The sequence below is a fragment of the Rhamphochromis sp. 'chilingali' genome (genome assembly GCF_963969265.1).
Source record: "Rhamphochromis sp. 'chilingali' genome assembly, chromosome: 8".
Classification (NCBI taxonomy): domain Eukaryota; kingdom Metazoa; phylum Chordata; class Actinopteri; order Cichliformes; family Cichlidae; genus Rhamphochromis; species Rhamphochromis sp. 'chilingali'.
This window is the reverse complement of record NC_137935.1, coordinates 8,198,392-8,212,091: the sequence shown is the minus strand read 5'-3', so window position 1 is coordinate 8,212,091 and position 13,700 is coordinate 8,198,392. Positions and strand designations below refer to the sequence as shown.

The following is a 13,700-nucleotide window of genomic DNA, read 5'->3' as shown; positions in this document are numbered from 1 at the left end:
TGTTGTTGTTTAGTTTTTTTTCCCCCTCTTTCGCCGGTCTTGGCTTGGTATTAACGCTCTATTGGACCAATTATTCTGACTCACAGAGGAAGCTGTTGTCTGGAGGTCATTACCTGAGATGATTCTATTTAAGAGATAACTTTGGCTACAGTGTGATTCACTGCTTCTTTCCATTTAAGCCCCCCCCCCCCCCCCCCCCCTTTTTTTTTTCTGCTTTTGCCGTTTGGTTTGTAGCTAAATTGGTAACAGATGAATCAGTCTTTCTGTCAATGTTTAAGCCTAGCTAATGGCTTATGTACTTAGCTGTTGGCTGTGCTGATGGATATATGTTCTTTTTCTGTTCATTACTCCTTTTCATTAGACCTGCCATTTAATGTTTCTGTGCTCTTTGTGCTTATGTTCTTGTGTTTTGATGGATTTTAGGTCTGTTTGTAACCTAACAGATTGTAGGGAATTAGTATCAGTCCTTGGTACAGACGTCTTGCTGTGCAGTTTCTGTTAGAAAGCCTGCCAAGGAACCATCCAACCTTTTGGGAAATGTATATAATAGCTGCTTAATTCAAGACAAAGTAGCACATTTGAGAGAAGGCTTTGAAAGAACACTGAATGAAGAAATTGCTTTCACTTGTAGTCTGTGCAGATGCAGTCTTGTCAGTTTTCCATTTTTAACATGAGATGAGCTTTAAACATGAGAAGTCGACTTTGGTCAAGTGTAATACTCAGTATTAAATGGTAGATACAAAAACTGAAGCGGGGACATAGCCATGAGTCTGTGGTCTGCTTGTGGCTGTGTCTCATGCGTGGGCTACTGTTACTGTGGGATAGTGAGACCTCACTCCCAATTCAGCTGTCTCTAGTGTCGGCCAGACACAGGAGACAGGGCCTTGAATATGTGCCTCTCATAAGTTGCCAGAGGGCTTGAGATGTTGTGACAAAAATGCAACCCACTCTGCTTGTCTCCTGGTCAGCCACTGAATCATCTGTGAAGATGAAGGTGAGCCCACTATTTGTCAACTATTGTGAGGGGGTGAACAGTGCGTGACTCAGCAGTGTTTAGGACACTTTCCTCTAAGCTAGTAAGATGAACCACCATCACTGCTGCACCAGTATTCAGAAGAGACACAAGTACTAGTTAAGCATAGGCACAGTATTTCTGAGCTGAGAAAAAATATCCAGTTATCAGTGCAGATGATTTTCCTATTTGCCATCTGTGTATTTTGAAACCAGATACCAGAACAAGGGCTGGATCAGTTTGTAAAAACGTACACTCACCAACTAACATCCTGTAATTGACAAGCCGTTAGCCAAAGGTTAAATAGTAATAAGTTAAAAAGAAAAAAACACGACACTATTGTTTCAACATCACAACCACTAAGCCCCTGTTTTGTTGTGTTGTAATCTTATTTAGTCACTGCTTACCAAATGCCTTCCCTGTAAATTTTTTAAAAACTGCACCCCATTGTCAAATGTGTAGGCTATAAAAAAAAGAAAATATTACTGTGACTTCATAACCCTGGATTAAGTAAAGGTTTGGCCATGTTTTAAGAGACTACAAAGCTTTTGCAATAAACTGGCTGACAGACCTGTGGCATCATTCATCTTCCCCCTGCTACTGATGTGAAGAGACCCACTGCTTGACAGTTACTGCTGGTTGGAAGCTGACTCTTGGTTTTCACTTCACTGTCTACAAGCATTCGCCTTTGCGTCCTTTTTAAGATGCACAGGAAATCAGGCTTTGCCTTTCTGTAACTAGCATTTATTTAGATGTGGTGTTAACAATTTGGTGATAAGTTATATGGAGCTCATTACCTGCTGTGGTTTAAGAGGGCACAAGATGACTGCTGGCAGAGAGTTTGCAGACATCTGCAAGTTTTTGTTCTGCTTGCTTAACAGGTTTTTGATTAATTGCTTTCCTCTAGTTCTAGATTTTCTTGTACTTATGGCGAATGGGCATTGTTGGTGAGCTTCATTCTTTCCACTCTGGCCTTTGCTTTGAAGTATCTGCTGTGTGTGAAGAGCTTTGGCGCATCCTCATGCAGACATACAATGACACTTGACACACATTGCAGTGGTTACTGAAATAATTACAGCATTTTATCAAAACATGCTTTCAAATGCAAAAGCAAATTGCATGTTGACAACTACAGTTGATAAAGGTGTGGAAGGAAGTAATAACTAGATTTGTAGAAAAAAAAAGCTTTTTTGTTATTATGCACTAAAATGCCATAAGTAGTTTTTGTAGCAGAGATTCTGCCCCCTTTTTGACGACACTGAATTTGGCCGTTATGTCAGGGAAATAGGTGAAGCCAATCTTAGTCAATGGCCCCATTCGGAAATATGAAGACAAATCCCTTGGGTGATGTAATATGATACATTGTGCTCTTTAGGTATCTTGAGACAGTATTTTTTTTTAAAAACAAAACAAAAAACAACCCAACAACAAAATGCATAAATATGTAGCAGGGTTTCTAAGGTAAATTTAAACTTTTAACTTTGGTTGTTTTTTGTTTTTGGTAGAAATCTAGAAGAAAACATGGGCAGTGGAAAAGAATAACACATGGATTTTAATGTGGCCAAAACTGTGAAACTACCTGGGCTTTCAACTGACCAAATAGTGACCAAGCTAGAAAATCTCAGCTAGGAAACAGACTTTGAGTCCAAGGACTGTTTTGATAGTGGAACAAAGTGCCTTCGCTTTAATGAGAGATTGCTTTGGAAGCAGTACACTCAGCACAGCACTTCACAAGTGTGGGCTATGTGGTAAAGTAGCCAGATGGAAAGTGCTCCTGAGTAGGGGAGAAAAAAAACAAGCCAAAAGTAACAGGGCTGTGCATTACTTGCCTAGCACTAGTTTCACTGTCAAGCATGGTGGTAGAAGCATGGCAGTGATTTTCCTAAATATGTGATAAGAAAAGATGAGAGCCAGCTATTGAAAATCTCTCTTGACTATCATTATGCTGTTGACATCCTTTTTTTATTTGTAACTATGCACTCATTTCCCAGCCATTGTTGGAATTGGTTGAAAATTGACTCCAAACTATACGCAGCCCAGAACCTTTCCAGAAATGTAACTACATCTCAGAATGACGTAGTAAAGGATTTCCAGGCCCTATAAACATGGCAACTTGATTTCAACAACAAAATGTGCTATATTGTAATTGTGTTGAGCTATTATTGCTTTGCAGTAGCTTCAGTTAAAAAGACTATTTTAAATTTATTAGCTCCAGCTGGATTGAAATGCACATAGAATCTCTGGACAGTAACAGTTGACCCAGTAGTATTTGGAGGTGGAATAAAAGAGTGATGGAAAGATGTAAAACATGTGGGATATACTGTCATTTATTTTCAGTTGATTATTATTTGTAGGGATGTCATGATACCAGAAATTTAGTACATCGTATGAATAGAATTACATGGTTTTAGTACCAAAGAAAATGATTTTTGCATAGAATTACACTCCTTTATTTAAAAAGTCATTTCAAATCGTTGAGACTATGGCAGTCAGTAATTTAAAATGTTATCATTATATTGTGTTTACCATAGCTGGAGAGTAGCCTAATGTTACAGTTACATAGTGAGAATAGTCAAATCTTCAAGTCAGGCTGTCAAAATAAAAAAGAGGAAGAGAGAAAATCCAAATCAGCTTAAGAAACAAACTGTACTGTAATTTATTTGGGATTTTTGCAAAACGGTGATCCCAACAGTGCACCCATTTAAATAGAATGCATCATTATTTTGCTCTGATAGTACTGCTGGTATAATAGTTAAGTTGATCAGGTATAAATTGCCTTTGTCTGCATATAGAAGTCACTGGTGAATTACTTTTTTTGTTTTTCTTATTGTCTGCATACCAGCATTTCAGTTCAGTTAGCTAATTGCTCAATTCTTATTATTGGCCAATTAACTTTTTAAATATGTAGATTTTGAAAGGTAAAAGTCTTGAATTCACAAATTTCAAACACCAATTATCCCCTCCACTGAATTGTGAAATATTCATATGTAGTTTGAAGACGACAATAAAAAAAAAAAAGGTTGTCTGTTTTTTGTGCACTGTAATATAAATATATACTTGTATTTTTTTTTAATTGAAGTACAGATTAATATAGGTCAAAACCATTTAAAAGCTATTACTGTATATCATTTTATATAATGACTTAATGCAAAGCTCAAACACCCTGTCAGTCAGTAGTGTTTGGTCAGTATTGATGTGTGTTTAGAAAGGGATCATCTGATATCCTCGTGTTGGTGTTGTTCCCAGACCATCATGAAAATGTTGTTCCAGGTTCAACATTGCAAGTGACCAATCACATTGTTGTGACGTTATTCCTTTGCGCGCCAAGCCATTCGTGCATTTATGAAATTCCAATGTTGCAAGGACAATATCAATTCTGCTTACTGTTTATTAAAGGGTTACGGTTAGGGTTAGGGTCAGGGTCTGTTGATCGGCGGACAGAGGCGGTTTCACGCAGCTTAACTACAGTTTTTTTGTTTTACGCCGGTTTTTCCCGAAGTCGCAAAAGTATGACGTCACAACATTCTGATTGGTCACTTGCAATGTTGATCCTGGAACAACATTTAGTATGATGATCTGGGAACAACACCAACACGAGGATATCAGATCAACCGTTTAGAAATATGATGAGGCATAAAGTAGAGAAATGAAAACTAATTAACTTTGTAAACAAGATGCCAGTGGAAGCTGTTGTGTAAATGAGATGTATGAATCTGTATGACTGACTGTGTGCTTTGGTAATGCTTTGTAGTTGCTCTAATACATATAACAGATTATCCTCTCTAAATTAATGGCACAGAGAAGAAGACGGTTATTTACAACAGTATGAAAACCTCTTTAAATGATTTTATTTTTCAGGGTCCCCCCCCCTCTATCCCCTTATGTAACGTTTCCAGGGTATCCTGGAGGGTGGAGAATCATTAAATTGGTTTGAATCATCATTGCACACGCAAGTGTATGCCATCAGCTGCAGGGAGACTGCGTTAGTTCCTGGCTAGTTCCGACACTGGCAGGATTTTTCCCTGTGTCATTTGGCTCCTGCTTCCTGTCCACCCAGCTGCTATCTCGCATCAACACACAGTAAACAATTAAGAGGAACAAATAGTGAGAAACCTGAACTCTGAGTCACCAACGGCAGAAAAACGTCAGAGCTAACAGCCACAAACGCACAGAACAGCCCCATTCTCCTGGGTAATAAAACACAGCAGTGGCCACCTGTGTGACAGCGTGTGCGTACTGATCCTCAATCTCTTTGCATAGGGCTCATACTTGGATGCAGATCTTTATAGCAGTGAGAACAAGATATACTGCTTAACCTTTGGACACACTGGTTATATAAATTTGTGGCAGCTTAACTGAATTGTGTTGTTCCCTGTTGTGAATGTAACTGGGAAACCATTGCACATTACAGTGCTTAGTCATCTGTGTGAAAAGTAACCTTTGCAGCATCCTAGCACTTCTTCAGAGTCTGTCTACTTACAAATAAAGTCATCACGCTGTTGGTCTTTACTGCATCTGGACATTTAATACAGACAGCCAGCTTGGGTTGGAGATGGGCACAGAGGTTTTTGGAGCCAAGCAGTGACGTTGTGGATCTTTCTGCTTTGTTTTTTAAAAATAACTTTCTCCTTAATCTTTGTTGTTCTGCCATTGTCTGTGGTAGCACCTAGGCTGTGCTCAAATTATTAATTAATTCACTTGCACACTCATTCAATCACTATATAGTGTTGGCTGTATTGTAGGCTCACTAGGACATAACTGGAGACAATTGTTTATACATTTCAGACACTACATGTATGTACTGCTGCTGAGATTGTAGACCATGCGCACCTCAAACTTGCAACTAAAAAAGTAAAGTATGATGGAAACTGCAGGTGTAACTGCGTTATTATATAATAATAATAATAATAATAATACACTAATTATGAAAGAAAATTACCATTTCAAGTTGCAAATTGCAAATATTTCATAAGTAATCTACTTAAGTATGTATCACAAATGTATGTACAGTTTAGACTGAGCATTTAAAGTCTTGAATATGGCTCTCCTGTTTAAATCTGGCACCCAATGGGTGGGTAATATTTACAGTTGTATTTTTGAATGGCAAGACAAAGTTTTTGAATTCCCTGCTTATTTACTGAGTAGTACATTATATGGTCAGGCAGATATAGTCCTGCAAAAGCTTTCAAATTTGGCACGCTGATTGGGGCTAAATCGGGATCTTACAGACTTGGACACCCGTAAATGATCAGAACATAAGGTATTGTATTGTTATTGCTCGGATTTGGGCATCTTCACAGCATTCTTGCGCCATATTTTATTTTCATTCAACATCCCATTTTGAAAAAGCGTCACTGGACCTCGGTTAACTGCTGAACTGCTTGAACCTGTCATTGCTGTTTGCAGCTATATTTGACAGTAGGATTTTAAGTTAAGCTTTACATCTGAGCTTCCTGGGGATGTAAGAGCTATGTTTGTGCATGACACGTGGCACTATCAAAAGAGGAACTTGTCTTATCTGAAAGTGATTTATCTTTTATGGTGTCGTTCCCCCGCCCCATTCTGCAAAGTCAGTTTATGCATTAAAAATGTTAGATGTAGTTATTCTCAAACTAGTAGTTTTTTTTTTTTTTTTTTTTTTTTCTGCTTCTTGTATATGTGGCAGGTTCTAAGGTCTCAAAAAAACGCACCAAATCCATTTGCTTGTTTCACTAATGGCAAGATGATGTTTTCAGTTTTGTTTTATTTTGTTTTAAATTCAGAGGATGATGAAGGATAAATGATTACAGATGAATAAGTAGATTTTGCCTTTTTGCGCTGTAGTGACTCTCCACTTAGTAAGCAGTTGTCCATAATTATTTTGTGTGGACACACAATGTCTACAAATTGCATGGTTGAATGACTGCAATATTTTAGATTAAAAAAATTAAAGGCAAGTGAAATCAAGCTGAAGGTTCACTATTCATATTTCACTTTGTGCTTTAGTCCATAACTGCCTGCAGGAAAAGGAAAAAGAATAAAGAAAAAAAAATCCATAATTCAAAGAGTGTCAGCCTAATGATTATATCCATTTCTTTTTAGTGTGTGTGAACTGCATAAACTAAAGTTTACCTTTTGAAGTGTTTTTTATTTGATTTTGATGTTTTACAGTCAGATTGTGTGATTTTTGTTTTGTGGAAGAGTTTGTTGTACTCTTTGTTCAGCAGTGTCAGTGACGCAGAATATTGGGTAACTTGACATACGCTGATCAAGTGATCAGCACTGTCGCTTTAAGGAACGATCCATTTGGAGTAAATGAGGACAGATGTTAGTAAAGCACTGAGTACTTGCAAGCTGTGTGCGTTGTGTCACTATACAAATAATCTCTCGGTTTTGTTTCATTTTTGCTGCTTTCTGATCTTTAAAGACAGCACAAATGACACGAGGCTGGAATTGTCACAAATGCAGGAGCTCTGCAGTTGAACTCCTACCACCTCATCTCCGCTCAAATTGATCGGAGTATTAAGAGGATGTACGGCATGTTGCTCTGTGAATGGGAGAGAGAGACAGGGAGAGTATGAGGGGGAGGGAGAGAAGGGAGGGCGAGGGAAAGGGACTGTAGCGTAGTCGTATATGTCAGCCTCAGAAGCTGCGTGGGTCGCTCAGCTCCCTCACGCCATTGTTGTTGTTGTGAAAAAGAGAGAACAAAGGACTCCCCATGCTGTGGACCCCTTATACCTTTGCCGGCTCAGCTGTGCCATGATCACACCCTGATGGAATGCTCTTGAAATTAACCATATTAAGGAGCACAGCAGGCGTTAACTGAGCTGGCACGCAGTCAGTCACAGAGTCAAGAAGGGAACTGGAGAGGGAACTGAGGCATCATCTAAAGTCCTCCTTATTTTTGCTCCTGATTTCTTGGGCTCATCTGCCTCCTTTTCCGGAGAGTGGCTACTGCTGATAACGTTTCAATCCCTTCTGTGAAGGTTTGGCGTGGACATCGCTGTGGCTTATTTGTTGAAGGGGTTGCTGTGGATACTGACGGTAGGGAGGCTGCACTAGAGCCAGAGGCGAAAGTGAACAAGCCGCCTGCTGCAGAGAGAGACGCTGTTTGAGCAGATGCGGCTGAACCACGCTAAGCAAGCATGAGATTTATGAACTACTTTGTGTAAATGCTACGTCCAGTGCAAGAGACCGATCTCTATATTACTGCACTCCTCGCATCTTGTCAGTTTCTTCCTGGACTTTATGCAGGAGTTCATGGAAGTGGAGGATGTTAAAAGAAAACATCCAAGCCAGATGTGTTAGCATCGCAGGTCATGTGATTTCTCATGAGGGTTGGGTGAAATGGTGGAGGGTCTGATAGACCCTGGAGCATCTTTTCCTTTCTGTGACTGCGTGAACAGAGACGCTTGAATGAGAAAAAGCAATGCGGGCAACAGTAAGTAGCAGTCAAATCTTTCGCAAGCAAAATTTCCTTTGTTTGATTTTTATTGGCTGGCAGTGAATGTCACAGTATTGATTACAACAGTAATTTCCAGTGTAAAATTAAATGGGGGAGGAAATATCCTACAAAGCATATTTGCTTCAAATCAAAGAGAGTGTAAAACAAACATACACATGCAGCCGTCTCTGAAGTAGCGAGACTTTGATTCACTTAAACCTCCCTTGCCCCTCCCACCACCTCCATCATCTACGCTTGCTGCTGACGCTGCTTGTGTGGGTTTGTATGGACATATGAGGCTCTGTGTGGCAGGCAAAGGGCTCTTTCCTCTCCCTGCTGAGCACATGAATGGGAGCAGTGTCAGAGATGGAGGTGCTGATGATTTCAGTGCTTGAAGCGAACCATAGTCAAAGCCCTTTGCTAGAGGAGTGTAGATTCTATGACAGCGACTTCCACAAGAGTGAGGTAACTAGCTCCCACACACAGTGCCAGGCAACAAAAGCCTAGTTGCGCATGTTTCAGACTTTAAAAAGACAAGTTAACGGAATAATCAGTTTGTGATCTTGATATTTTCATTTTCTAACCTAAGCTAACCTGTTATTTAATTGAAAGGAGAAAAATAATGATTGTTATAAACTTACAATAACACTTTGGATGCAGCTCTTAAAAGAAAGGTTATATTGTCAGAGACCTTGAAGGTGATTGGAAATGTCTTTACAGACCAAAGTGTGCTTTTTAGTTTGTGCTTTCTTGGTTGTTGTTTTTTTTTTGCTTTTTTTTTTTTTCCCTGGTCTTTTGTAAATGACATAAGCAGTGTGACTCATTGTCGGCTACGTAGCTGTGTCTTTTCTTAATCAACAAATTTGTCTTTCCTGTACATTTGATTTAGCTGTGGCGAGAAACTGTTTTCCAGCAAATTATATTTTATATTATCATATTGGTTTTTGTATTTTTTTTTTTTTAATACTTTTTTTTTCTTTTTTACGATTGTGGTTTTTACCTTTTTGACTTTCCTGAATTATACCTTCTTTAGGGTATGAGACGGTTTAATTATTTTAAAGTTATTCATTAAGCATGGCACTTTTGTAGGTCATTCAGTATGCCTTCACTGAAATGAGAGTTTGAAACTCATATTTTTCTGTTTGTCATCTTGTTTGCTTTCTCACAGGTAATCCTGGTGCAAGTAAACCCAGGTGAGGCCTTTACTATTCGACGAGAGGATGGTCAGTTTCAGTGTATCACAGGTAAGAAGAAGCGTTGATCTTTTTAGTCTAAATTTTTATCTGTGTTGTCTAATATGACATAACGTTCAGTTAAGTCAGTCTTAACTTTTTTTTACCTCACTGGATGTTTTTCACCCGTCTTTATTCATTAATGCATAGAGACAAAAAAAAAACAAAACGTATTTTCTCAGTTCTGTTTTTTGCCTTTAAAAATTAGTTCATACAATGTCATCTGTTAATCTATTTTTGGAATACAATAGTTTCCCCAGCATTTTAAAGAGATAATTAGGCGTTGTGTTTGACTATGTGTTTTCTGCATAGATAACACGGCAACAGTATTAGATCAAGGTTTAATTTTCATCATAACCTTGTACATATGAATACATATAAAATGTTAAAGCTTCAAACTCATTCATTTGCAGCAGAAATCATCAACAGCTAATGAAAAATAAGGCACCTGCATGACTGTCACTCAACTGAAGAGCCTTTTCTGGCATTTGGTAGAGAAGGCGTGGCTGTCAGATAATCATATTAATCTTCACTCTGCATCACGTTTACAAAGAGAAAATGAAAGTTGAAATGTTTGGATAAACTTAGCCTTGGGAAAACTAGAGACCTAGAGGGGAGTAGGACAAAGGGAGATTAAGTTGAGCCTAAAGTCAAAGTTGGGCTGGTAAATCTGATCATTCTACTTGTATGTTCGTCATTTAAGTCATGGTGGTTGGTAGTGGTACATTTAACTGCTTCATATCTTAAAGCATGCATAATATTTTCCACCGTTACGTATGTAAATGGGGTGGAAAAATTACTATAGGAGGGGTTGTATTGAATTACAGGGTTGCAGTAGTGTTAATAAAGTGCTTGATGAGTGCGTTTTTTTTTTTGTTTTTTTTTTTCTCAGGATATGGTAATCTGATTAACACAGATTCTGTTCTTGTCAGTTATTTCCTTTATGTGGAGTCATTCAGCTTGGTTTTTTCGCCTTGAAAGAGAGGAAGTTGGTGAGGATGCAGTGACGTATTTTTACTGAAAAAATATCAGAATGGTAGTCATGTGTCATAGCTCTCAGCTTGCTCAGTGCCATAATTGCACGTATAGTTTCAGTTACAACAGTGACTAGTTCAAAGAATGGCATATGACAAGATGTTTTTAAGACAAATATCTTTAAACGTGCTTAAAGGACAGATTCTTGTTCTGTAGTATGTGATGTACATGTGGTCATGCAAGCATTATTTAAGTGTGTTTTGTTTACTATAATCATTCCATCTGTCTTTAAAGTTAATAAGAGGCTTCAGCATTCTGAGACTGTTGAATCAAATGGGTATCTTCCAAAGGTACCGTGGTTTAAGTATGAAGTTCTTTATTTTCTTCATCTGGACACTGTTTTCCTTGTCAATATGGCAGCAAGAGGATAACATGAACAATTAGATGCCTACTGAAAAGCACAGTTAGTTTGGAAGGTATTCATTTGACTTGTCAAACTCAGACTGCTGAACGCTCCTATTACGTTTGCTGAACTTTAGAAGAGAGCTTTTTTTAAAAAATTTTTTTTATATTTAATCAAAGCCTTCAGACTTTGTCCCTCATCACTTGAATTACACATAAGGAAGAGACCTGTGACCATTGTAAACGGGAGCAGTGATTAAAGCAAGCAAAACCGGTTTTGTGTACTCATACGATCACATGTACTGTTTTTAGAAGACTTAAAAATGAGTGAGCCTATTGTTTAACACAACAAACTAACAAAAAAGATGTTAACAAAATGTGCATTATTTATACGAATCTAGCATGAGAAATGCTTGATTACGCTCAGTTAATATGTAATTTTGTTCTCTTTATATTCTTCTCCCTCATCTCATTAAAAATCCATTGTCCTGATGAATGGTGCATCTGTAATCTATATATCATAATGTTAAAGAAAAATATGGCATAATTACAGTGTTTAGTAGAGGGCTTGGGGCAAAAGATGTTTGAGTAAGATGTGTTACTCATGCTTATTTGTCCTGATGGCATTTCCTTTTCCACAATTGTTGGTGATTACGCTGGCTTTGTGACAGCAACAATGAAGTCTAGCCCTAACGTGTTGCTGACAGTGTGAAGGAGGGGGAAAAAGTGCCAGCGTAGTTGTAGGAGGGAGCGTCGTGGTACCATAATTATAAATGATAAATTGTAGTTGCCCGGAGAAAACATTGATCTGAAAATGATTTGCTTTGTTTATGGCTTGGTACACGGGACATCCTGCCCTGTATTGACATTTCCTCGAGCTCATAGCCACTCTTGCGTTCTCTCTCTCCAATTGTGAATTTGATATGATAAGGAAAAAGATGTTAACATAGTGTGATTAATTTCTGATACCCTTTGTGACCCCATTAAAGGCATTCAGCATTGTAGGACACATTTAATGATTTCCATATAGACTGCTGCTTACTGTCTCATTGTGTCTGGGCCTTTTGTCTATACCATGTGGCATATAGAAATAACTATGAGATGACATGCCCCAGGGATCTATAGTTAAATGACAAAGGAGTTATAGAAAGTGATACTGCCCAGCCAGGAAGCCATAATACAATGTGCTCACAGCAGGGGCTCTTCTCCCTACTCCTCTCTTCTGAGTTCTCACACCAGTCCCCCATTATGAGCTTAGTAAACCTTCCTAATAGGGAGCAAGCATGCATAGTTTCCATCAGAGGAGAAACAAGGAGCTGAGAGGTGCCACATAGATCAGTGTGACTGCTACTAACTGGCCTGTCACAGGGTGCACTCATCTCTCTGTGACGTGAATAGAGGGATGACTCACCGCTTGCAGTGCAAGGAGGGAGGAAGAAGTGTGTGTGTGTGTGTGTGTGTGTGTGTGTGTGTGTGTGTCTGTTTGTGCTTGCAGGCATGCATGCATGCATGCATGTATGTGCTGGTTGATTGGGTTGTTTTTTGTTTTGTTTTCCCCCTCCCTTGTTTGTTCAGAACAACCCATACAACACAACAATATCTCTGTTCACTTAAGTGTTTAATGTGCACGTGTATGCTTCCATCTTTAACCCTGGTGTGTATGATGGTATCACAAAGCCAAAAGGATCTGGCTTACGCACTTTTTGCTTTATACGACATCATTTTGTGTGCTCATATATTCACATATTTTTAGCAGCTTAATGTGCACAATTTCTGTGTGTTAGGGCATGGCAGCCAGGTTAATAGGAACGCACAGTCTTGTTAAATGTCGTTTATAGAAGGCGTTTGCCTTTTTGCTAAGTTGGAGGCGGGACCTGAGATGATAGAATCTAATTGGAGTGGCCATTTACTGTGCTTGTGTTGGGTAACTTTCTTGCCACAAGGAGAGTGGACATGCCCTCACAGTTTCAGGCCAGCACTCCCTAATTTGGCTTTCTCTTTACCTACTTCTAGATGCCAAATCTAGACGTAGATGAAGAAAGCTGCATCACTGGAATCTGTAGCCACCTGATAAGCTTGGTGACAGATGAGGCAAGTCAGCTTCAGGACCACTAGGTTGATTAGATCCACTTCTTTATGTGATATAGCCTTGCGGTGATTCACCATCACTTTGGATGATTCAGTCGGTGGTTTATGGCATAAAGCTCTGTCTAGTTCTACAGGGCTTATTGAACCTGATAGTGATTTGCCATTTTTTTTCACAAAAAATCAGTCATTTTGGTATTGTGACGGGAAGCTAAAAATAGTGTGCACAGACCTTCATGTTACTGAGCAGACACACACCTTACTCAGTTTGATTATTCAGTCCTTCTGCTTACGTGTCCCTTATCTCCGCTGAGGCTGTCTCACAGCTATGAAACACTTCACTTCACTTCATTTCTGATGATCTGCAGGTGTCTTTAGTCTTTCTTTTTCCCTATTGAAGAAAGTTACATCTATCATATCCTGTGCCTTAAACTGTCTACACTGTATACTATGGTGTAGTCCGTTTTGAGACTGTTTTGATGACAATCTATGTTCAAGAAGTTCTACGAAAATAATTCCTATGATTTGAGTTTTTGGGGTTGAGTTAATTTGATCCACTTCACTTGCAGTA

General features: G+C 38.8%; 1 protein-coding gene across 3 annotated transcripts in view; it reads left to right on the top strand.

Moving 5' to 3' along the window:
* Positions 1–13,700, top strand: part of fndc3a (fibronectin type III domain containing 3A) — a 46,080-nt gene that overhangs the window by 10,897 nt on the left and 21,483 nt on the right. For all 3 annotated transcript variants that reach the window (XM_080888122.1, XM_080888123.1, XM_080888121.1), the window contains exon 3: positions 9,604–9,679. In XM_080888122.1, coding sequence (XP_080744248.1) covers positions 9,604–9,679 — 76 coding nt within the window. The remainder of the gene's footprint in view (positions 1–9,603; positions 9,680–13,700) is intronic.